Raw genomic sequence first — 24,885 nt, forward strand, 5'->3', positions numbered from 1 at the left:
TCCAAAGCAGAGTTTGTTTGAGGAAGTTTGAGCATTGGCTTGTAATGAGTCAATCTAAAGTTCACTTTTCCTTTCATATATAACAGCAAAATTGCACAGCAGAAAGAGATACAGATTGTTGGGATGAAGAACCTTCATCAACATCTACTTTTGGTGTGACATCTGACAAGTCAGGTATATCTGTTGTGTGTCTTTATTCCTTATGCGTGAATTGTATGTCGTTCTTTGTTGTTGTTATTGTTTGAAACTATTGTGTCTCAAAATATTCTGTTGTCATGACAATGAGAGTAATTAGCATGTATGCCCAATAAACAAAGAAACTTGGGTCAGTTGTTTTGCATGATTACAAGTATTTGAAATACACGAAATGTATGAACCGAGCTATTTGGGTTTCAATTTTGTATGCAAATTAATTTGATATTCTTGGTACAATGAATGATGATATTACTTGTTGTTGTTACTTGTATTTACTTGTAGTCTGTCCTGTTTTGGTTCTTCTAGACTAGGTAATACAACCACACTTTGTAGAAAAGTTATGTATAAATACTAATAGAAAATACAATTAACACACAGCCATAAGGTATTTATGTATTCCAGTTGTAGATCTTTTCAATCTAGTAAAGTTTGATCTTTTTTATCGTAGGGGCCTCAGTTTTTCCTTCATCTCAAGTGCCAGTGGGACGTTCTACACTGACACCTAGTCCTGTGCCCGGCATGATCTCTTTAAGCTACCCTATTGGCACAAGGAACCATCCTACACCAAGACAAAGTGAAACAGGTTCGCATGATAAAACTTACAGGTTCTAGTTTCCCATTTTCACTATTTTAGACCTATGTAAACAACATGAATGCATGTCTGCAACGAGGATATCCATCATGTTACAAAAAGCTGCAACAACAGATGGTAAAGTCTAGATGGATCAATTTTTGTCTTAGTGTTTGATGGCATTGAACAATGCAAGTGATAGTGGAAAACTTTCAACCAAGAAATTCAAGTGACTTTGCAGGATGAATAAATGTCATGGTGTGATGTAGTACAAGATTCATCATTATTATTTCTCACTGAATGCAAAATCTTGTTCCATTGCATGATCAAAGACAAAGCATGATTAAAGCCTATGCACTGCAGATACATATATCCTTCGAAAGATATCAAGCCCATGGGCGTATTTTTTTTTTATTCATTGCATATGTCATCTTGGAAAGACTTTGTGACAAGGAATAGAAATTTGTTTCTGCCACATTGATGTGAATAAACATTGAAAGACAATCTAGTCAAAACAACATATCGATTTTATATATCAGGGTATGTCTGAAATTCACTTTTTTTCCTTTTTTAAAAATAAATTTAGATATCATGGAGTTAAGGAATACAATGGCTATGGATTTGATATGTACATGTACAGGAGAATTTTCAATGCATAATTTCTTACAATGATATAAAATCATATTTCCATTGCTCTTCACATGGTGTTTGGGAAGCACCACTGAAACTGAAACTATAATCAGACTAATGCAGATTGAGAGACTAGCTTCATGATTGCATATGGTTCACCGTTCTAATATACACACCATGTATTTGTTATCATTGATATGTGTCCATAATACAGGTCAAACTTCGGCACCCTTCATAAAATGTTCATGTTTTGCTGCTCTGTGATTTTCTCTTCCAGTAATATTCCAGTCAATGTGCTCAGCTGGCAGCAGTCCTCTGCTGTGGGCTATAGCAGGTTTTTGTGTGGTCATCATTGTTCTGCTCATCATAGTCATTCTGTTTCATGTTGAACAAAGGATGAAAAGAAATGCCAAGAAACATCAACCTGACGGTAAATAATGATAAAAAAAACTGTTATAAGATAAAGTTGTAAAAGGAATGAACATGATACAAGATGGTAGTTGATAATTGAAGTGTATTTGAAAATACTACATGTCTTATCATTGGCAACTCAATGAAATCAAGCACGTCAAATGATAGTCATAAATGCCAGATCCTAGTTCTCAGAAAGTTTGACATCTCTGTACATAGTACATACATGACAGCAAGTTGTATCAGTCACAGTACTACTGGTACCTGAATTTTTATCTCTAGTTGTTGTGTACAGCATTTGCTGTGTTCTCTAAATTTAAAAATCCATTATCTTAGTAAATACTTGTGACTTGTGTGATCCTTTTGTTAAAATCCATATATAATATGTCCATTTATCTTGTATCATGCATGTTTTCATTGCAAGATGTTATTACGAGGTAGCCTCTGATGTTTTCCTTGCACATGTGTATTTGCCAAAAGTTCAAAGAATAGAGACCAATGTACTGTCTGTAGTTGTCTGCTGCCTTTGGAAATTGTCATTTGGCAAAAACAGAAAGGAGAGAAATCGACACTATTTAGGAAAGACTGTATTATAAAAGTGGTTATTGACAGTGAAAATCAACAGCTGTTGTTTTATCAACAGACTCTGATTAGTGTGAATTCACATACATGTACACTAGTGTATATCATTATCAAATGAAAGGACCATGAACTCAGAATTCACATGGTATCAAGATCAGTTGAATCAGACAAAAATCAAGTGGCTTTGAATTTATGAAAAGTATTGTTATTATTATAGTATGTATCAGCCTTATACTGTTTGTATGAATTTTTAAAGAAATGTTTCCTACATGTCTACAAAGAGAGGTAAAGATAAGCTTTCCCAGATTTCTTTCCATTCTAGATTTTTCAAAAAGTAAAGAGACAAATACTTTTAGCTGTTCATAGTATCAAAGATAAGACAAAGATAAGGAAAAATCTGTACAAAGAAAGCAGGGAATGGTAAAACAGTCTTTTTAGGGCATGCTTTTTATATTGGAACATTCAATTTGTGAAAACATAATAGCATCTGGTTGATTTCTATTTCCTTTGGCAATGTTGTCCTTCATATGCTCCAAATTGGGATATGTTTACTGTTTCATTGTATGCCATATTGTATGTTTTGTATTCCTTGAATAGAGCCTGGTAGAAATGATGGAGCACATTGTGAGCTGCAAGCAGTCAATGAACAGGAAGAGGCCCAAAGGCTTCATCAATTTGAGGATGCCGAAGATCATGCTGATGAACACCAACATCCACAGACAGCAGGTGTTGGCATAGTTGGTTGTCAAGTCAACCGCATCATCCAGTCTACTCCACAGGTGCCAAGGGATGAGGCAAAGGATGCTGGAGCAAGGAGAGACTCACATGATTTTGACATTGAGAGACAGGTTGGGTCAAGTGATGTGACCCCGAGGACCGAAGGTCCTTTGTCATCAAGGGGTGCTGCTGGACCAATAGCAGGTGCTACTACCACCATGTCCCTGGAGGGACGATTCATCAAGAAAGGGAAAGGGAAGAGGAAGAGGGCTTGGAAAGATGACAGAGGGAATAATTACACTCATGTAAATGGTAATACCAATAGCAAACACACCAGGTCTGTAGAGATGGGGCCAGAAGTAGTGGAGTTGCTGGATTGCAATGGACAGTGTGAATCCAAGGTATGAGGTTCAATGTCATTAAGCTTCCACATTTGACCATCATCTGCTGTACAATGTCTATAGAGAAGCACTGCATTTCTGGTGTCAGTGGGACTGTCCTTTGTTTTTTTCAGTCAAACATGTTTTCTTGTCCTTTAAGTTAAATGGATGGTACAATTTCGGTCGAGATGGGGTTTGAGGTTTCCAATGCTTTTTGATGATTTTTTTTTTTTTTCAGAGTCGGGAAACCTCTTATGAAATATGAAAGAGCATGTAATTCTAAGAGGAATTCAGAGTTTATCTGATGAAAGTTGGTTTTGAAATGGGTGAGATATCTAAAACAAAGGGAACCCAATAAACGATGGGACCCACCTTTGATTAGGATCCCTCTGTTTACTTTGTTTTTGGATGTCTCAACCATTTCAAAAACTGATTTTCATCAAATAAACTTTGAAGTCCTCTTAGAATTGTAGGCTTCTTAACATTTCATAAAGTGGTTTCTAAATATCTCGCAAAAAGTTAAAAGCTGAATTCTCACCTCAACCATGTATATAACATCCCTTTTATGATCTGTTTACATTTTATATGCACTTATGTGGACAGGGAACTCAAGGAGTAAACTGTGATAAACAGAATGAAGTCTATTTCATACTTGTGTTGCCAATCCCTGCAAAAAAGGAAATTTAAACATTATGCACCATGGTGGCTGTATGGTGCAGAAGGAAAGGCAGCAGAACCGCACAAAGGATATCTGTTTGCACAGCCAAACTTTGTGACATGTATTATAACAAGCCACAGTTTCCATGGCAAATGATATGCTTGCCAAATTTTGCCTTATCTTCACTCAAACTTTTAAAGGAGGCTGATCTTTTTTCTCACTTTTATTTACAGAATATGTAAAATAAATTAAAGAGATACAGCTGTATATTGTTCCACCTCCCTGACTCAAATGGAATTCATGTGGGTTGTCTTGTGGTTGTAGTTGTTGTTATTTATTTTTTTTTTTTGCAAAATACAAAGGAGGTATATCCATGTTTGTAGAAAAGGATTTCAAACTTATACCCCTCCCCTTTGTCATAACACTCGCCATTTCTTTCCTGTGTAATCCACAGATATTGGTTGGTGTTTCTGCCATTGTGTGGGTTTGTATGATCAAATAACAATGTTTTATGTTCAATGAAATGAATACATACAAAAAAAAAAACTTTCATTTGAAATCTCCTGAAATCATTATCAGCATTTCTTTAAACATTTAGAGGCTGTCTTCGCCTGATAGCGTTGCATGCAGATTGCTCTACTGTAATTAAACTATTTAGGCCATTAATGTTGTGAAAACTCCTTTGACTGTAATTGGAAAGCAACAGCCTTATCATTATGACTGTTCTCTGACAATCTCGCATATACTGTCTAGCTACCCCTGGCACACAGTATCGTCCGAGTATCAAGGATGAAAAGCTACACAAAGAAAGAGTCTTATACAGTAAATCTTGCATGTAATGTAACAAAAACAGTATATTGTATGATTTTTGTGCCAGTAGTAAACCCAAGGTTTGGACAAGAGTTGCTTGATTTTCTCAAATGAAAATGCAAATGTTAGTGCTGAATAGACACAATGTATGACATATTAGTTTTGAATATTTGCAACTCTTATGGAAAGTCCAAGGACAAAATGTGATACAATAAAACTCACTAAATTCAATCCACAAGGTCCTACAGAAGGACATCATTTCACTTGAAGTCAAGCTTTTCTGCGGTTAAAATGAGTGATATGCCACTTTGCTTTTATGTTGCATCTAATACATTGTAAATAAAATGGAAATAAAAAAAAAATAGGGGAAGTCTGACATAGAATTAGAAATTTATAGGATTATAGCTCATCTTTTTACCTGAAATACCTCTACTTTAATACACATATAATTGTACTGGAGGTGATGATCTTGTCATGTCTTTATATTGACATACAGTTGAACCTCTCTCATCCGGCCTCCCTTTATCTGGATCTCTCTATTATACGGACGCAATCTCGCCGTGATTTTTTTTTTTTTTTATAATTACGGGAGGAAAGGGGGATTCCCAACTCAATCTAACAATGGCGACCTACAGTCGACTTTGCCGAGTACAGTTTATTTTCAAGATCTACTTGATACATATCTTAATAATTATTTAGGTAAATCATTCCAAGAATTTATAAAAGAAAATGATTTCATTCTTGCAAACACGAACCTCTATTTTGGGGTCTGTTACTGAGTGTAACAATGAAAAGGTTGCAGTATACACATTACTACATGTGGTACTACAATGGGCTACATCAGTACATGTGTATGTATATGTACATGTATAAAGCATCGAGTCTCCCGTATCCGGCCAAATCCCTTATCCGGATGAGCCCCGGTCTCGACTTGTCTGGATACGAGAGGTTCAACTGTACATACAAATCTTCACTAGATTTTTTGTTTTGAGTTTCTTTGAATGAAATGAAGATAACTTGCATTCTTTCCATTCGATTGTAGTAAATGTAGAACTGAAGTATCACACTCTGGAAAGTGACTGGAGAAGCAAAGATATTGATCACAAACATGATGTTCATATATGCTACATATACTTGCACTTTGCAATTCTATAACTGTTGAATTTCAATTATGAGGAAACTTATGCAATTCTGTGATTTGTTATACACTGTATGAACTCTATTCCAGTCAACTTCAGCATGTACTATGCATGTATTTGTAATTCATAGACAATGATATGGGCCATTTTTTGGACCTTATGTATGTTCTGAAAGTGATTGATGTGGTTCAAGCAACATAAAGGTGTTAAAAGGCAATCAAGCGGGCATGAATTGGTACATAATTCATTTATATGTCTTTCAAAATGTATTAAATCTTTAAAGGGATGCATGAGTTGGTACATGATTCATTGATATGTCTTTCAAAATGTGGTATTAAATCTCTAAAGTGATGGTGAAGTATTGGCTTAGATGGGGATTCATGTTTTGTAATTAACTCTTTGCAAGATGAGGAGAAACCAGGAAGTTGAAATACAGAAGGGCATATCATTCTAAGAGGAATCAAAGGTTTATTTGGTGAAAAAACAAAGTAAGACAAAAAGGTTGTAATAAAAGGTGGGACTCTTTTTTTTTTTTAAAGCACTTTGGTTTGCATATGTGTATCTCTGCCATTGAACACCAATATTTGTCAATAAACTTCTAATTCCTCTTAGAATTGCATGCTCTCAAATATTAATATTTCATAAACGTGGTTTCTAATTACTTGCAAAATAACCCTCATGAAACCTGAATCCCATCTCAACCAAACTATAACATCTCTTTAGAGAAAAAAAAAGAAAGTATTCTTTCTATTTTTAGTAGTAAATGTATATGTGTATAGGTCATTGCCAGCTAATTATGCCAAATAAGAGACCAGTACTACCTGCAGTGAACCAGGTTTGCTGTGTATTTCAGTATACTATCTAAGTGTGTGGAAATTATGCACAGCATAAAGTGTGTTTGATTATATGTCTATCCAGTAACATTTAAAAAAATACCAAATTGTCAGTCATGATTAGCATTCATCTTGTGGTAGTTTCATGTATAGATTAAGATTAAGCACATTCTTCTATACTAACAAAGATATATATACACTGTAATATGCATTGTTTCGTCAGGATAGTGCTGTTTGCATCAATATTTGCTAGGTGTACTGATGTGCTGAAAATGTTTCAACCATAGTGGAGAAGAAAACAAACTGCTCTTTACCTTTAATGTGTACAGCAGGTATTCAGTAGATAATACATGGATATATTTTACTAACATTCATATATTTTACTAACATCCATAATCATTATTATCACTGTATAAATGAATATGAGGTATATATTGTATATAGTGAAGTAACGGAATTTATAAGTTTGAAATGATATAAGCATCTTCCATTGATAGTTTCAAAAAGAATCTCAAGACGTATATTTTTAATTTGAATTGACAATATTGTATGCCTGTATGTAATGTATGTGTACGTATATATTGTTTGTTGGTTTATTGTCTTATTATTTTCTGTGATACTGTTGTAACGTGACACAATATGTACTCTGTTCTATAGCGCCTTGAGTATCTTTTTTAGGTAGAAATGTGCGCTCTACAAGAGTCTCGCTATTATTATTAAAACAGCAAGTCTCACCTCTGAAGGCAAACAATAAAAATAGTTATTGCTTTAAAGGACAAGTTCACCTTCATTAACATAAGGATTGAGAGAATGCAGCAATATTAGTAGAACACATCAGAGAAAGTTTGAGGAAAATTGGACAATCGATGCAAAAGTTATGAATTTTTAAAACTTTTGTGTTGGAACCGCTGGATGAGGAGACTACTAAGGCTCGTGATGTCATACGAGTACAACAGTATAAAGAAAATGTAAAGAAAATTCAACATATTTTCACTTTTTTCGCATAATAAAAGAGCACTTGGCTTGCCTCTTTCTAAAGGCAATGGGAATAATATTACCCATAACCTATGTCAGTATACGAGTCAAGGGAATGTGTACTTTTTTCAAAAGATGAAATTTTGTGAAATTCTCTTTATATTTTTCTTATATTGTTGTACGCATGTGACATCATACACGGCAGTAGTCTTCTCATCCAGCGGTGACTGCACAAAAACTTCAAAAATTCATAACTTTTGAACGATTGTCCGATTTTCCTCAAACTTTCAATGATGTGTTCTACTAATATTGCTACATTCTCTCAATCCTTATGTTAATGAAGGTGAACTTGTCCTTTAAGAATGCCATAGGTGCATTACGCAAAACAAGCTTCATTCGTATGTACAGTATTTCAAGAGTCACCCAACACACGCGTATGAATGCCAGGAAAATTTCACATCCACTTGATTTGTGTGTTGATTGTATTCATGACAACTCCAAAGTCTTTCAATTTTGATACACCTCTCAGCCTTCTTGATTGCAAATGCAAGTAATTCTATGCAGTCAGTATTGTATATTGCTGCTACATGTTAATTTTATAAAGTAAAGGCGTCTATTCTCACAAGCTTCTCCCTCTGCGTGTATTATATTTTGAATGATGCCGTCACGAATTGTGTTTGTGGTAATGACAGAGATGTGATGACGATTTGGCCGTTTTGCTGAATTACTTGTACAGAACATCCTTGTTTCTATGGCAATTGCTTGTTTCTGAAGATGTCTTACTACCCAGAGGGAATCTCTTGATGTAGAAAACATGTCCATCTTGACAGCGTTCTGTGCTATTTGGGCAATAAGAAATGAAAGATGGAGGTTATAAAGTCAACCTCATCCAAGTCAACCTAAGCTGAAGGAAAATTTTACCCCTGGATGGATGTAAACTTATGTTAAATCTATTGTGTATGTCAAAATTTATTCATGAAAGTCAAAGGATTTTCTCCAAGCTCTTTGGATCTGATGAAGGGGAGGTTGACTGTAATTCCATCTTCCCGCAATTCGTTTTGTTTTATGCAAGTGGTATGTGGCACACTGGAGAGTTTTACAAAGGTCTGTATTCCTCGCACACAATGTCTTACCTTCAATATCCATCTTGATCCAGGTGTACATATATGCTAGTACAATGTAATGCAGGGTGCTACATAACTTCACTTTGCCACTTGCCCAGTCAGGCAGGCAGATTTTCACATTTGCTGCAAAACAAATGCCCGAAAAGAAAGTCCCAAATATAACGAAATAAATCTAGTAAGGGTTTAATAAAACACAATCATCTGAATAAACAGCACAAATTCTATTGTATTGCCTACTTCAACACAATCGTCAATGAAGTAACAAACTTGGTCTGATCAAGTGTTGCTGTTTGCACTGGGGCTTCTTCATGTAAGTGTTGGAAAGTTGTTGAAATGAGATTTACAACTGTACTAGCCCAACCAGACACTGTTAGTATGCTACTATGGCGACTGGCTTGTGCATAGTTACAACTGTACATGTACTGTATAAAGTGTGTTGCATTACTTAACAGCCATTATCTTTGGGCTTCTCTATGGCTGACTTTCTGCATTTTTGTTGGGGGAATAAGTGAAAAAAGATGGCTTCAAAACTTTTTGCTTGCCCACTTTGGGCCAGCATTTGTTCACCCGGGCAAGTTCATTGTTCACTCGTGCAATCGGGCAAGTGCTTATGTAGCACCCTGTAATGTTGGGTAATGATGGCAGGGTCCCTCGGGAAGGGCAGTGCATATGTTTATACAGACAAGGTAATAGATACATTTTTAGCATAAAGTTTACGATTAAAATGTACTCCCTTTGTTTTTAAATTTCCCAGATTTAAATCTGAATTCACTCATAAATACCAATAGGTTTTCTGCTTGTAATGTAACAGTCTAATCTGTAGTATGTGCACATAATACATGTAGTTTCCATCTTGGTTGCTTGTACTTCTAACCACTAAAACATAGTTTCAGACTTGATTCACCTTGACATGATAGAATTTTATTTCATTCTGAAATTTGCAACATTTTTTTTTTTTTTAAAGGACAAATATTACGGTTCAAATATAGTTACAGACAAGACATATTGGCAAGTTCAAGTGATGAGAACTACTTTGTATGTGATAGCAAATTGTAATGTATAATGAATGCTGTTGCACACAAAAAAAAAAGTGCAACCATCACTGTTCCCCCTACTTTCTGTAGTTTACCCTGGCAGAAGGCAATTTGGGATTCTGGTCAAACTGAGATGCATACATTGCGGTTAAAACCATCTGGCTCGCAGTGTTACATGTTTCAAAAATCACCCGCTGAAGTACTGTGCCAAATAATTCTTGCCTAAAGTAGACAAAAGTGATTACTTTGAATTACTTCAATGACAGTTGATAAACACAAGCAAAAGCTCAGTAAAATTGTCAGTAACATCGATCGAATACTGAGAAGTAATGATCATTTAAAGATAAACATGTCAGCCTACATGGTGTTTTAGCTCTAAACAGGTCTTCGGGACACATGATTCACGTCACCTGCATTTGTTACACTCTGACTTTAATTTGATTTTTGCAAAACAGTGTATGTACATGTACTTTTTTCAATAAATTTTTATGACATACTGCCAATAGTCTATTTCTTTTCTCTTTTGTTTGTATTGATCGAAATTAATGAGGATTATAACTTGGGGAACCTTACTACTGATGGTTATGTTATATCTGGGAGCAATGCATTTAGAGAAATAGTATTATATCAGAGAAACAAATGAGTCCCACATTCATGAAAATTAAATAATGATAGGAGTATCTACAGTAAGATCCACTGGCACCAGTGACCTTTTCCTGAACCCTAAACCACATGACTGTCACATCAGCTGAACTCACCCTTCATATTTTTGCTCTTTCAAGATCTTGCTCATCTCAACGTTTTAGAAAGGAATAGACAAAATTATTGAGCCAACATCAGATCACAATATCATGCATATATTTGGAGAGAGCCATGAAGGGAACAATTATATCATGTTAAAATGACAGTTTGAACGCCTAGAAATTCAAATGTTTATAGATGATGCGGAGCTGCACACTACCCCATTTTTTTTCCTACTGGTCCAACCTGTCACTTGGACTGGTAGGAACCCAGTTTTTCTATCTTTTACTAGTCCATTCCTGAAAAAATTACAGTGATTTGTACTGGTCAGGGACTGTCAGACCAGTGCCAGTGTGCAGCATTGGATGATGTCAGTGACATGACCCTGTCATGGGATTCTCATAGAACACCACATTGGCTGCTTTAGGGTGCTGCTAGATCATCACTTGTACAGTGAAACCCCGTTATAACGAGTTCGGTTATAACGAGGAACCGCTTATAACGAGGTGATCGCGTCGGTCCCGTTTTCCTTTGCGAGTAAACCTATGGCAAAACGAATCGGTTGTAACGAGTTCGGTTATAACGAGATTCCGGTTATAACGAGGACATTTTCGGCGCATCATGATAAAGAAAAACATAAGAAATTTGATCGGATATAACGAGGTACCATTTCTTGACTTGCCGCTTTTCAAACACGAGACAAATGAAACATTGAAAATCGAATTCACGCTATCCATGCCTTTTTCCCGTTTTGCAGAGAACGGTTCCTTCCATGTTTTCTTTTAAACCACGCAAAAAAAAAAAACAACCCACATTAATACCATTCGATATTCCTACTAAATTATTAAACATAATCACTCGATTTTCTTTTTCGCGAGATCACACGCGTGCGTAATGTTATAGGTCAGACCACATCATCGCGATCTCGACGGTTGACAGTAGCGTAAAAATAGTTGAATAACGCATGTTAAGCTACTTAGTCGGTGTTCAGAAAAAGAAACAAACGCATTTAAAAATTTGAATAGATCTGGGTTTGTTCATTATCACAATCTTAACAACGCATTTCACAATGAAGATTTTCTTTCTTTCAGAATGGTCTATGAGGAACAAATCTGCGTAAAAAGGATCACAACCTTCTAAATTCAATCCTGTCGCTTATTTTTCAAGAACGGATGAACAAAACGCGAAGAGATTTTCGGAAGAAAATAAACATCGCATTTTAATCCTTTCGGGCGCAACGATCATACATTGTATAAGAATACAGCCGAAATGATTCATGAAATTATCGCATTCCCGCTTGACACCAACAGCGTAAAATACCTCGCAAGTTACGGTAAACAACGCATTTCATACAATGTGATTTTAATATAATATAGGCCTATACTTCTCAAGAACATAAGGTGCACTATTATGCGAAGAGATTTTCGGAAGAAAAATAAAGAATTAACCTATTTCAACCCCGACTTTTTCGCCTAATTCACAAATAATTTCCCTTTATTCTCTCGATAATAATGATCCATAATTGTGTAATAACAGCGCAAAGGATGTTCTTAACTTTCATTGTTGGGTATATTATGACGTCGTGCTTATGTTTTTCTTTGTTTTTGATGCGTACGGTTATAACGAGGTACCGGTTATAACGAGGTAATATCGGCGGTCCCACGGACCTCGTTATAACGGGGTTTCACTGTACAAGTTTGCCTTATATGCAAAAGCTTCTGTTTCTATCTTCCTCTTTATATTCTACAAACGTTTGTGAACAGGAAATGTACCACTTATATGTACAAAAGAGCATGGTGCATATACAACATTGCAGTAAATGTCTGTGATACAGGTGAGGACTATGCTACAATTTGTGAGACAGGCTTCAAATGTGACAATGTTGGCTTTTGAGAAATGACATAAATCAAAATGAAACAGGTGACCTGTCGCACACTTCTACTTGGACTTCTCTTTCCGTTTCCCCGCTTTCCTTGATGTCACCTGCGTACTTTCTGGCTGTTCGTAGACACGTGGCTCTAGTCGCGGCTTCTGCCATTGCACTGGATTTCTTCTGTACATTGGCCATGGCGGCAGTGTCAACTTGAATAGATTAAAGAAAAATAACTTATATTAACAGATGTGAGTACTTTGAGCATCATGGCAGAATGATGCCACACAAGAAGATATTGCTACATGTATTATAATTCCTATCAATCATTATTATCATCATTCTTGCTATCTATATAACTGTAATATTTTCTCAGTCAAGGACAAGGGGGAAAGAAATACAATAGGTAGAAGAAAATTTCTCTGCAGACATTTTGTAGGGTTTTTCTTTTTTCCCCATATGAAAATATATCATAATTTCAGAATGTGACCCTTTGCCTTTGATCTTAATCTTACCCTTAGAAACTAATCAACAAAGTGCTCTGTTACAGTTTCCAAGTATTTTGATGTCTATTATAGGCATTAAAATAGCACTGCACTTTTTTTTCTTTAACTTAATTCTGCCAAGTAAAATTCCATCAGGTAAAAGAATGCAGTTGAAATAATAATAATAATAATAATAATAATAATTGCATTTATATGGCGCTTCATACTGACGTTTCTAAGCGCACTTTGCTACTCATACAAATAGATTAGAAAACACAATAACATTAACAAAATCAGCGTTAACAGTAACAAAAGAAGAAGAAAGAAAAGAAAAGAAAAGAAAAATACATGTGATACAATGGTACAATAATTGATAACTGTGTGCGCCTCCAGGAGAAAAAAAAATAATACAACCTGACTCCAACGGTGTAGCCAGGATTTCATCTTAGGGGGGGGGGGGGGGGGAGGGAGCGAAGCGAGCGGAGCGAGCGAGGGGGGGGGGAGGGTGTGGGAGGGGGTTGTCCCCCCTCCCACGGTAAGAACTTTTTGCATTTTGATGTTGTAAATGGTGCAATTTGATGCATGTTTTTGCGCATTTTATCGACGTGAAACAGTCCCACTTGTTTAAGGTAGCAGTTTATTTTGATGTCGATTATTATTGAACAATTTGCCTGTAAAATGGTATAATTTAAATACCCTTCTTGTATCAATTCTTTTCACTGAATCATGAACGCGACTGAACCCGACCGAGCGGAGCGAGCGAGGGGGAGGGGAGGGTGTGGGAGGGGGGTGTCCCCCCTCCCACGGTGAGAACTTTTTGCATTTTGATGTTGCAAATAGTGCAATTTGATGCTTGTTTTTGCGCGTTTTATCGACGTGAAACAGTCCCACTTGTTTAAGGTAGCAGTAAATTTTAGTGTAGATTATTATTGAACAATTTGCCTATAAAATGGTATCATTTAAATACACTTCTAGTATCAATTCTTTTCACTGAAAATCATGAACGCGACTGAACCCGAGAGAGCGGAGAGAGCAAAGGGGGAGGGGAGGGTGTGGGAGGGGGATGTCCCCCCTCCCACGGTAAGAACTTTTTGCGTTTTGATGTTGCAAATGGTGCAATTTGATGCATGTTTTTGCGTGTTTTAACGAGTTGAAACAGTCCCACTTGTTTAAGGTTGCAGTATACTTTACTGTAGATTATCATTGAACAATTTGCCTATAATATGGTATGATTTAAATACACTTCTTGTATTAATTTTTTTCACTGAATATCATGAACGCGACTGAACCCGAGCGAACGGAGCGAGCGCGGGGGGAGTGGAGGGTGTGGGAGGGGGTGTCCCCCCTCCCACGGTAAGAACTTTTTGCATTTTGATGTTGCAAATGGTGCAATTTGATGCATGTTTTTGCGCGTTTTATCGACGTGAAACAGTCCCACTTGTTTAACCCGTTGAGGACGAGTCCCGAGTATACTCGGGCAGGGGTCTATGGGAAATGCGTGTTGTAGCAAAATCAGTCCGTCCTCAACGGGTTAAGGTAGCAGTATATTTGGTGTAGATTATTATTGAAAAATTTGCCTATAAAATGGTATCATTTAAATACACTTCTAGTATTAATTCTTTTCACTGAATATCATGAACGCGACTGAACCCGAGCGAGCGGAGCGAGCGAAGGGGGAGGGGAGGGTGTGGGAGGGGGTGTCCCCCCTCCCACGGTAAGAACTTTTTGCATTTTGATGTTGCAAATGGTGCAATTTGATGCATGTTTTTGCGTGATTTAACGAGTTGAAACAGTCCCACTTGTTTAAGGTTGCAGTATATCTTGATGTAGATTATCATTGAACAATTTGCCTGTAATATGGCATGATTTAAATACACTTCTTTTATTAATTTTTTTTACTGAATATCATGAACGCGACTGAACCCGAACGAGCGGAGCGAGCGAGGGGGGAGGGGAAGGTGTGGGAGAACTTTTTGCATTTTGATGTTGCAAATGGTGCAATTTGATGCATGTTTTTGCGTGTTTTAACGAGTTGAAACAGTCCCACTTGTTTAAGGTTGCAGTATATTTTAGTGTAGATTATTATTGCACAATCTGCCTATAAAATGGTATCTTTTAAATAATCTTCTTGTATTAATTCTTACACTGAATATCATGAACGCTGTCTGTTCAGCAATCAAACAGAAAAAGCATGCACACGAGGGTGTAGATATAGGGGCATATCCCCTGCCACACAACGTGATTTTGTGTTTTCAGACCTGAAATTCAGCGATCTAGTGCAAATTTTTGGTGCAATACTTTTTCATCGAAGTGTTAAAATCACGGAATTTAGCTCTTATTCCGAATGTGCACCATCTGTGTGTATGTATAAAGTCTAGTGAGGTAGAGCTTAGGGGAAGGGGGATGTTGCGACACAGATTGTCGCCCCTACACGGATTGTCGCCTCCTGCTCGGGGCGACAATCCGTGACGGGCGCTGGCGGCACGGATTGTCGCCCCCTACACGGATTGTCGCCTGGCGACAATCCGTGACGCTTGTGCAGTTCCCAGTTTTTGACCTCGAAGGCGACAATCCGTGTTGGCAAAAAAATTGTTGCGACACGGATTGTCGCCCCGTCACAGATTGTCGCCCCGGGCTCGGGGTGGTTCCTCCGGTGTTAAGCTTTGGTGGGATGGGTATGACTGGTAAGTTATGTGTGTGTGTGTGTGTGTGTGTGTGTGTGGGTGTGTGTGTGTGTGTATTGTGAGCTGCATGATATGTGATGTGTATGATTTGTTGTGTGTGTGTGTTGTGTGTGTGTGTGTGTGTGTTTGGAGTATAATAATACAATATGTAGAAACTGTGCATGTGTGGTGGTCATAGTGGTAGTGGTTTGTTTGTCTGTGTGTATACGTGTGCCTGTATGCTTACGTGTGTATGTGGAATATAGCGGCGCTACTGTGGCAATACAAACGCGCCTTCAGAGTGTATGAGCACGTGTTAAAAAAAATCACACCAGCGTTGATCTAAAAATAGCATGGGTGTGTGAACCAATATCAGCGGTGAGGCAGGCTAGGCGAGAGAGAGACCGAGAGAAAATACATACGAGGGAGGTACCCTCCCCAAATGTTATTTGTCTTTGTTCATTTTTCACTGCAGTCATTTTCTTCCATCAGTCTTATAAACTAGAACGTCCATACCACTATTCTTTGTCCCAGAATAGGTTTGGCATGCTTTATGCATGAGCGAATAATTTCCACACGCCGTAAAAAAATTGTCAATCGTTAGTTGATTTTAGCACAAACGAACTGCCATTGCACACCGCTAATACATACGTAATACAAACAAACACCAAGTAACACTCAAACAAATCCTCATAATGCAAATAAACCAACTCAACACTTTTTTAATTGATATTCATTGATTTCATTCAAATCATTCATAAATCGACTCATTCTGGGTGTAACATGAAAAAAAAAAGTTACAAATGGCAATTCGAAACAGAAACAAATCCATTTGTCAATTTATACCACAAATAATCTCACTTCAACATAGATAACTCGATTGTAGACCAACCCTACGAACAATTTCTTCACGAGAAAGTTTTGACGTGTAGGGCCCTACCAAACCTATATTCCTTGAATACATTGGTTTGGATCATGTAACACCTTCTTACTTACAAGGGCATATACATAAAAAAAACACAAATATATTACACGAATCTAGAAATCTGTCATAAAAAACCCGACCACCCCCTCCCCTCCACATCCGAAACAAATCTAGGGCCTACATCTATCCTAAATATTAAATCCTACCAACATCTGTCATACCATTTATAACTATCCTTCTTCAAATCCAATCCCTAACCCACCAACCCCTGATGAAACAAAACCTAAATCATCCCACACCCACATTCACCAACCCAAATACACACACACACACACACACACACACACACACTCACACACGAAGGTTCCGTTATTCCGAAGTTTCGTTTTTTCCGAGGCTTCATTTTAATATCCGAAACACACAATTCCCTATACCTAGAGGTTCGTTGATCCAAAAATGAAATTCGGAATAACGAACCTTCGGAATAATGAGCCTTCGGACGAATGAGCCTTCAGAGTAACAAACTTTTGCAATAACGAAATGTAACCCCCTTCCCACATACCGACGCACACCCGAACCGATACCACATTCCTTCCTGATGAAACGATTTCCCAATGTTGATAAATAAGACATAATGGACCGTATGCAGAAAAGCAGCATCTGCCCGCACGCAAGCTCCACTCCGAATTCATAATTATACAAATCAGCAACAGCTTACTAGTTATCCCTACCTATACGCGCAGCTAAAAAACACATACGCAAAAAACTGACATAATAAACACATTCTTCCATCACACACACACACACACACACACACACACACACACACACACAGACAAACGGACACTAAATTATCATATGCACGCGCACATACACACTTCCTTGAAACCTCACCATGACTTTTTACATGGCATGTTTGCATGGATGTAGCCATGTAAGTTATGTGTTAGTATTTCAATGATTATGTCCAGAACGATATTACCCAGCAAAATGTGCTTCGAGGGCGGGCGACAATCCGTGCCGCCAACGCCCGTCACGGATTGTCGCCCCGAGCAGGAGGCGACAATCCGTGTAGGGGCGACAATCCGTGTCGCAACAGGGGATTTCCCCTCCCGCTCGCGGAGCTTTTGCGTTTTTAGAATTGAAATAAAGCGATCTGGGTATAGCCACAGTCTACTTCTATGCATGGCGGAAGGGGGGGGGGTGGGCGAGCAGGGAGAAGGCGTGGGCGAGTGTTATCTCCACCCTTCCCTTCCGATGGAGCTTTTGCCTTTTTAAGGTTGAAATTGAGATATCTCGTATACGCATATTTAATGGAATCAACATTTGGGAAAGCACAAAAAAAAAAAAAAAAAACTAACTGATGGGGGGGGGGGACTGAGGGAGGAAAGGGTCGATTAAAAGGGGAAACTCCCCTTATACATGAGGGAACCTTGAGTTTTCGGAATATAAGTGATAAGTCTTGTGCACTCAGAATTATTCATAATTTTTGTGCAAATCTAAAAAGTGTACTAAGCTAGGGAAAGAGGCACAGAGGGGGAGGGTTTGGGAGGGGGTATCCCCCTCCCAAGCACAAGAGATTTTGCATATTTTGAATTGAAATTCAACGATCTGGTGCACACTTTGAGTGAAATATTCAAAAAAAAAATCTTATTTGATGAAAGGTTGCAAAGGAGACCCGCTTCATGTGCATGCATACAGTATACACGCATTTTTTTTTTTCCGCCTCCCAAATCCCCGGTCCAAATCTTAGGGGGGGCGACCGCCCCCATCGCCCCCCCCCCCCCCCCCCCCCCCCCCACCGGCTACGCCAGTGCCTGACTCAACTTACAATGCAGGAAAGCACAAATCCAGCACCAAGAATGTAAACGGTTTGCACAAACTGCTCACAGACATAACCCCAGATGAACCCGACAACCTTTTCAGAGGAAAGAAGAGGCAAAGAAAAAAAAAATTATGTGCACTCTTACAGTGACCATTATAATTATTCACTTTAAAGGGACTGTACAGTACTGGTTAAGGTGGGGATTCATGTTTTGAACATTCTTAAGTGAGATAATGAGAAACCTCTTATGAAATATGAAAGAGTGTGTCATTTTAAGAAGGATTCAACATTTATTTGATAAAAATTGGTTTTCAAATGGCCGAGATATCCAAAAAAGTGATAATAATAATAAAAGGCGACATGCTACAACTTTATTAGGATCTCTTTGTTTTACCTTGTTTTTGGATATCTCAGCCATTTCAAAACCGATTTTCATCAAATAAACTTTTGATACCCATTAGAATTGCATGCCCTTTGACATCTCATAGAGTGGTTTCTGAATGTCTCGCAAAACGTTAAAAGCTAAATCCTCACCTCGACCAGAACTGTACACACCCTTTAAAATCATAATCAATTATTTTGAAACCTTACAAGATCAAATATGTCTAAGGGTAAATGAGGATGCAAACAAGCAATGGAATAGTACACAGAATTTAACAGGAAAAAAAGAAATACAGTGCATATAAAAAAAGGGATAAATTCCAACTTTGGAGGGCTACTACAATGTATTTCATAATTGTCAGCAATGGAGAGCACAATGTTGGTTGTGAGGAAAGACAAACTCTTCTTCTTTCCATTGATACTTAATTATGTTGACAAACATCATGCATGACTGAGCACATAAACTTCAAAGACAACAACAAACTGCACTTTTTCCAAGTTTGTGTGTTATTGTGAAGGAACAATGCATGTCTTTCTGCATGGGTGAGATCTGCCAATGTAAGTGGCCAAATCATCAGGCCAACCTGCATCAGGCCAACCTGCATTCGTACAGACTGGCCTATCTGGCCACTTTCATTGTATCATCCATGCAGTGAGACATGCATTGTTTCTTCACAATAACATGCACACTTGGAAAAAGCGCAATTTGTCATTGTTGTCTGTAGAGTTGATGTGCTCAGTCATGCATGATATTTGTTAACATAATTAGGTACCAGTGGAAAGAAGAAGAGTTCGTCTTTCGTAACAACCAACAATGCTCCAACTCTCCAATGCTGAAAATTATGAAATAGTAGCCCTCCAAAGTTGGATTACCTTTTTTTTTTTTTTTTTTTGTTGATACGCACTCTATATCTACAACAGCCAAAAAAATAAAATAAAATAAAATACTGGTCATCAAAAATTGGAATACACACAATAGTCACATATCTAAATCTGTTCTTTACCAACCCCCCCCCCCTACAAAAAAAAAAAAAAAAAAAAAAAAAAATTCTATGGTGTCCAATCTGTGCATGTACAAACATTAATGAAAATGAAAGATGAAAGGCAGGTAAATCTTTTTCCTTTCATGTTTTCTTCACACTAAATTCATGTGTTAGGCATTAACAAGATAATTGTAAGATATATCATGGTATCCTGTTATTTCCAGTAAATATATAGGAAATTTGCTGGTTGTCTCACAGTAAACAGGGAACAATTTGAGTACCGTAATTAAACAAATAATGGACTGCCATAACATGTATACCTCAAACTTCAACTATAATCAATAATATTTGTTTCTACCAGAGCCCTTGTAAACAATACTGTTGAGGAACACTAGAATATTACTTACTATGGAATGAAGTCACGATTCGATTGCAATCATCATTATAGGGCCAGGCTTAGCACTATTTTCCTTTTATTCTTGCTAAAAGACAATATGATATAAAATGGAGTTCATGCTCACTTGTTCCTGTAATAAAACGATACGGAAGGATGCCTGGACCTCTAAAATTTAACACAAAACCATTTAATTGTAGATACAGAAATGAAAGGTACAATGTAGGTGTGTAAACATAAATATCTAAGCACATCCTCATCATCCTCATCACTATAATGATAATAATAATAATAATAATTACAATAATTATAATAATAATAATGATAATTCAACAATAATAATAATAATAATAATAATGTAAAAATGAATGCAAAATGAAAGGAGTAAATGATTTGAACACACAAAATCTTCTTTAAAAATTTTTTTGAATATGAACTTTGTCTTTACTGGATTTTATCATAATGAATTAAATTTTGTTGCTTAATGTTTGTACATTGTACTCTCTAAAAAGCTCCTTATCTGAATCAGCTTACCGCAAATAGGACTATGATGGCTTGGAATATCTGTTCTGCGAGTTTCTGCCCTTTAAAGTCCTGATGTGGAAAATGAAGTAGGGAAATATTGTACGAAGGTTAGACATTTCAATAATAAAATGAAAATTTACAAAAAAGAAAATCAGAAATCTTCACTGCACTGACAGTGACACTATCTTTCACAAGCTCAGGTTCTGTGCACAATGTGTACAGAGGCAAGTCTTCCTATCAAGCACATAACACAAAACTATTGCCCACACGTCATGGCATTAATAGATAAATCATTCTCTTGATGCCTATGAATCACATTAGATAAAGGCAGCTGTAAATAAAATGTGGTGACAGAAAAATCCGTCTGTCCAGAGGAGTCTTTATTTTTTTAACTTTATAGGATCTCCTACTGTACATAGAAGGGGATTCCATGAAGCCAGATGCAGTCTCCGCAGAACATATCCCAGACGACCAGATACAACTACAAGTTGCGAGGAAATGTCATCACTGAGTATAATTAAAGCACATGCTCTGCTCAGGCAAGACCTAGAAGCCGATTACGTAAAAAAAAAAAAAAAAGCTGGGGATTTACACGTACACAAATTAGCAGGTAACAAAACTAGAGTTTTGAAACCTGCTAGCAAATTCGAGGTTTTTGCACGTGTGGACACAAAACCCCCCCCCCCAGAAAATTAGTGCTATCAGCAGCGCAATCCTAAACCCAAGAAATCTTCCTCGTATTTCTGAATTAGCGTGCTAATTTGCCCCACCAGTATGTGTGAACTGTTGGGTTTAGAAACTCAAGTTTTTATATCCCATCATTCAATGCACACATCATAACATAACAGCTTTTGCTCCCCATAACAACAGCATGTGAACCATATCACTTGAGACGTGCTAAAGCAACACTTAATTGGGCAAAGGGAAGCGCAGGCAGTGAAGCGCGCTGTGTGACCCAAACAATTTGCAAGTTTGGCAATTATCTCAATCGGCAATTAGCGGGTTATTTCTGTACATGTGAACAGTTGCAAAATAAATTCTACTTGAGTTTCTAATTCTGAGCATTGGTGATCGATAACCCAACCCGATAATTTCTGTCCGTCAGAACTGTTGCAAAAAAAAAATGAGTTTCTGAATGGCTTGGAAACCCGTCTTTTGCACGTGTGAATGCGGCTAAATGCTCCTATAACAGTATAGGGGAAACTGCATGCAAATGAGATGCTGACATGTTGGCAGAGGTCTGCACTTTCCGAGTGCTTTTCTACAATTTTTTTTTTCTTTAAATGCGCAATTTACACTCAAGTCAAGAGTAAGACAATGCAATGCATGGTGATCATGAAGTGAATTATAACCAATAGTAATACTCAATAGGCCTACAACAGCTACTACTAGTTACTCCGCAGATTTAACCGTTTCGGCAAAAATCGTTTTTTAAACAACATTTCCAATAGAAGGCCTATTCAATAGTATACGGTACAAATATACTTGGCCTTGAGAGTTTCTTGTTAAAACTATGGGCAGAGGTGCCTCCAAAAGAACTATTCACTGAGGGGCGCAGCCCCGAAGTGAATAGTTCTTTTGTAGGCACCGAGGCCCATAGTTTTAACAAGAAACTCGAAATTAGGCAAAGTATATTTGTTTTATATTTTGGATAAAAAATTCAAACAAAAGAAGGGGAAATGGGGGAAATGCAAAGCGAGAAGTCGTATGTGGTGATGTCGTGAAGGGATCCTACATGCAGCAGCACACGATGTCAGAACTGCTTTGTGATATTTCGTTTTAAGCGCGACGCACAGTGCAAAGCAACGCGCAATGTAAAAAATGTTTTTATGACGTCACAATTGTTTTGTTAGAAATTATTGGGGGTAATACATTTCACAGACTGACTCTTCGAGCAGTGCGCAATGTCAAAATTGATTTGTGACGTTACAATTGCTTTAATAGAAATTGTTACATTTTACAGGATATAAACGGGTACAGAGCTGCGCACAGTTTCCGAATTGCTTTGTGACATCATTTTGCAAATAGTATAAAGTATTTGCAAAATGCCGTAGAAGTGACGTCATTTTGCAAATAGTACTGCTTATGATATGGAGTGTCAACTTTCTGACATAGCTAAAAATACCTGTAATCACGTGAAGCCCTTTCAACCAATCACCAGAGGACAAATTTTTGATCCAGAATATAATTCGGTATAGGCCTAATCGTGATATACTACTACTAGTAGTCCCCACCGCTCCCCCACTGCAGTGCGCGTGCACCAATGCGTTATACTAGGGTTAGTCACTAGGGTAAATAGGGTTAGCAGGTTAGGTAGGGTTTTATTTAGAAGTCTAGTACGGACACGCAGCGGTGGGGACTAGAACTATATCACGATCATGCCAATAGTTCTTCGTTACAACATTTACATTTTTAACACTGCAAGACTATTGACGAGTTTCCCCGAGAAACATTGCACGCATGCCGTTGCCCGATCGAAGAATACTAGTATACCCTCAAACAAATTGCAATATATGGGACTACAATACGCATACGCTCAGACTTTCATTTATTTAGCTTACCATATGTGTCGGTATACTGTCTAAAAAGCCCATTTTCTACAGATTCTCCCAGATAACCACAATGAGGAGAACACAAATGCTAGAAGCGTTTGATAAGTCTGCAACTAGAATCTATGTGTAAGGCTTGATCTTCTGCAAGGGTAGAAGGTGTTCGTCTTCGCTTTGCGTGACGTGTATTACCAAAAATCCATTCTGGCGTTGTTGTTGTTCTTTTAACTTTATGGAGCTCTCTGCCGGGTGCGTTTTTTTTAAGACGGCACAGATTGGGGCATGGCGCGTGTTAAACCTATGGGAAAAACGTTGGGTTAGGGTTTTTGGTTATGGTTAGGGTTAGGGTTAGGGTCAGGGTTGGGGTTAGGGTTAGGGTAAGGGTTAGGGTTTGATGGTTAGGGTTAGGATTAGGATTAGGGTTAGATTTAGGGATAGGGTCCCCGATAGATTTTTATTTCCCCACAGCTGTGCCGTCTAAAAAAAAACACGCCCGCCGGGTGGGCAATTTACTCCAAAAAATATATTGAATTCAAATATTTATCTAAATACATTACAAAAATCTACACTACTTTTAAATATCTACAAAACCTAATTACATTTATTTTAATATTTACAAATGAGAATATTTACAGAGAAAAAAGAGGACAGGTTTTAGGAAAGATGTCGCCTGCACCGAAATGCAAGGTTACGCCGTTCCCGTCGGCCAGGTAGGTAGAGGACCCACCGGCCGACGCCGGTGAAGTCTGGGCCTTACCCGCGTGTTTTTTTTTTTTTTTAGACGGCACAGATTGGGGAAACTAAAAATCTATCGGGGACCCTATCCCTAAACCTAACCCTAATCCTAATCCTAACCATAACCATCAAACCCTAACCCTAACCCTAACCATAACCATAACCAAAAACCCTAACCCAACGTTTTTCCCATAGGTTTAACACGCGCCATGCCCCAATCTGTGCCGTCTTAAAAAAAAAACGCTTCCCGGGGGCAGGCGCCTCTAGTGACTTATCGGCCTATAGGTGTTAATAATAATATCATTATTATTAGCCTCGTAGGCAGGGACATCATGGAAGAGGGGAATGATAGAAGACTAGCGGAAAGGGTGAGGACAGAACAGAGAAAACAGACAGCTAGGGGGGTGGAGGGTGCTGCTATGAGCTCCTCTCTCTGACATAGGGTCAGCCCGTTACCAAAATTACACAGAAAAAGAATGTTAAAAATGAATCACACATAAGAGGCATTGCCACGAGCCATTGATGATCCAGGTCTGAGAGAAAAATACCGGTATAAAAACAAAGCACGGCGTTGAGTACTATTAGTAGAATGCCATGGTACCGATATAAAACAGATATCAGACCTATGTATAATGTAGGTAGTGGGATAAAGAAAGAAGAAAAAGAAAATCAAAGATTAAAATATTGGTTTGTGTCTTTGACATACTGAAGCAGGTGGTCCATAGATTGCTGATTCGAGAAGAGATCAGA

At 37.7% G+C, this 24,885-nt stretch overlaps 2 protein-coding genes across 2 annotated transcripts; one reads left to right on the forward strand and one right to left on the reverse strand.

Moving 5' to 3' along the window:
- The first annotated feature begins 759 nt into the window (after nt 1-759).
- On the forward strand, nt 760-3,668 carry LOC140238480 (uncharacterized). Its single transcript, XM_072318384.1, has 3 exons — nt 760-778; nt 1,674-1,826; nt 2,987-3,668. The coding sequence occupies exons 2-3, from the start codon at nt 1,688-1,690 to the stop codon at nt 3,511-3,513; spliced, it is 666 nt and encodes a 221-aa protein (XP_072174485.1). The 5' UTR covers nt 760-778; nt 1,674-1,687; the 3' UTR covers nt 3,514-3,668.
- Nucleotides 3,669-12,491: 8,823 nt separating this feature from the next.
- Nucleotides 12,492-23,556, reverse strand: LOC140238768 (signal peptidase complex subunit 1-like). The gene is made up of 4 exons (XM_072318666.1): nt 23,413-23,556; nt 20,861-20,920; nt 18,575-18,661; nt 12,492-12,882 (listed from the first exon to the last, which is right to left on the reverse strand). The coding sequence occupies exons 1-4, from the start codon at nt 23,443-23,445 to the stop codon at nt 12,739-12,741; spliced, it is 324 nt and encodes a 107-aa protein (XP_072174767.1). The 5' UTR covers nt 23,446-23,556; the 3' UTR covers nt 12,492-12,738.
- Between the last annotated feature and the right edge of the window lie 1,329 nt (nt 23,557-24,885).

This window comes from Diadema setosum, chromosome 15 (assembly GCF_964275005.1).
Source record: "Diadema setosum chromosome 15, eeDiaSeto1, whole genome shotgun sequence".
NCBI lineage: Eukaryota > Metazoa > Echinodermata > Echinoidea > Diadematoida > Diadematidae > Diadema > Diadema setosum.

Bases quoted from the DNA above. Each gene is read 5' to 3' on its own strand.
- LOC140238480 (XM_072318384.1), top strand. From the start codon at position 1,688: ATGTGCTCAGCTGGCAGCAGTCCTCTGCTGTGGGCTATAGCAGGTTTT. The intron at 1,827-2,986 runs GTAAATAATGAT...TTCCTTGAATAG, and splicing joins CAAGAAACATCAACCTGACG to AGCCTGGTAGAAATGATGGA.
- LOC140238768 (XM_072318666.1), bottom strand. From the start codon at position 23,445: ATGGGCTTTTTAGACAGTATACCGACACATATG. The intron at 20,921-23,412 runs GTAAGCTAAATA...TTTCCACATCAG, and splicing joins ACAGTATACCGACACATATG to GACTTTAAAGGGCAGAAACT. The intron at 18,662-20,860 runs GTAAGCTGATTC...TCCTCTGAAAAG, and splicing joins CCATCATAGTCCTATTTGCG to GTTGTCGGGTTCATCTGGGG.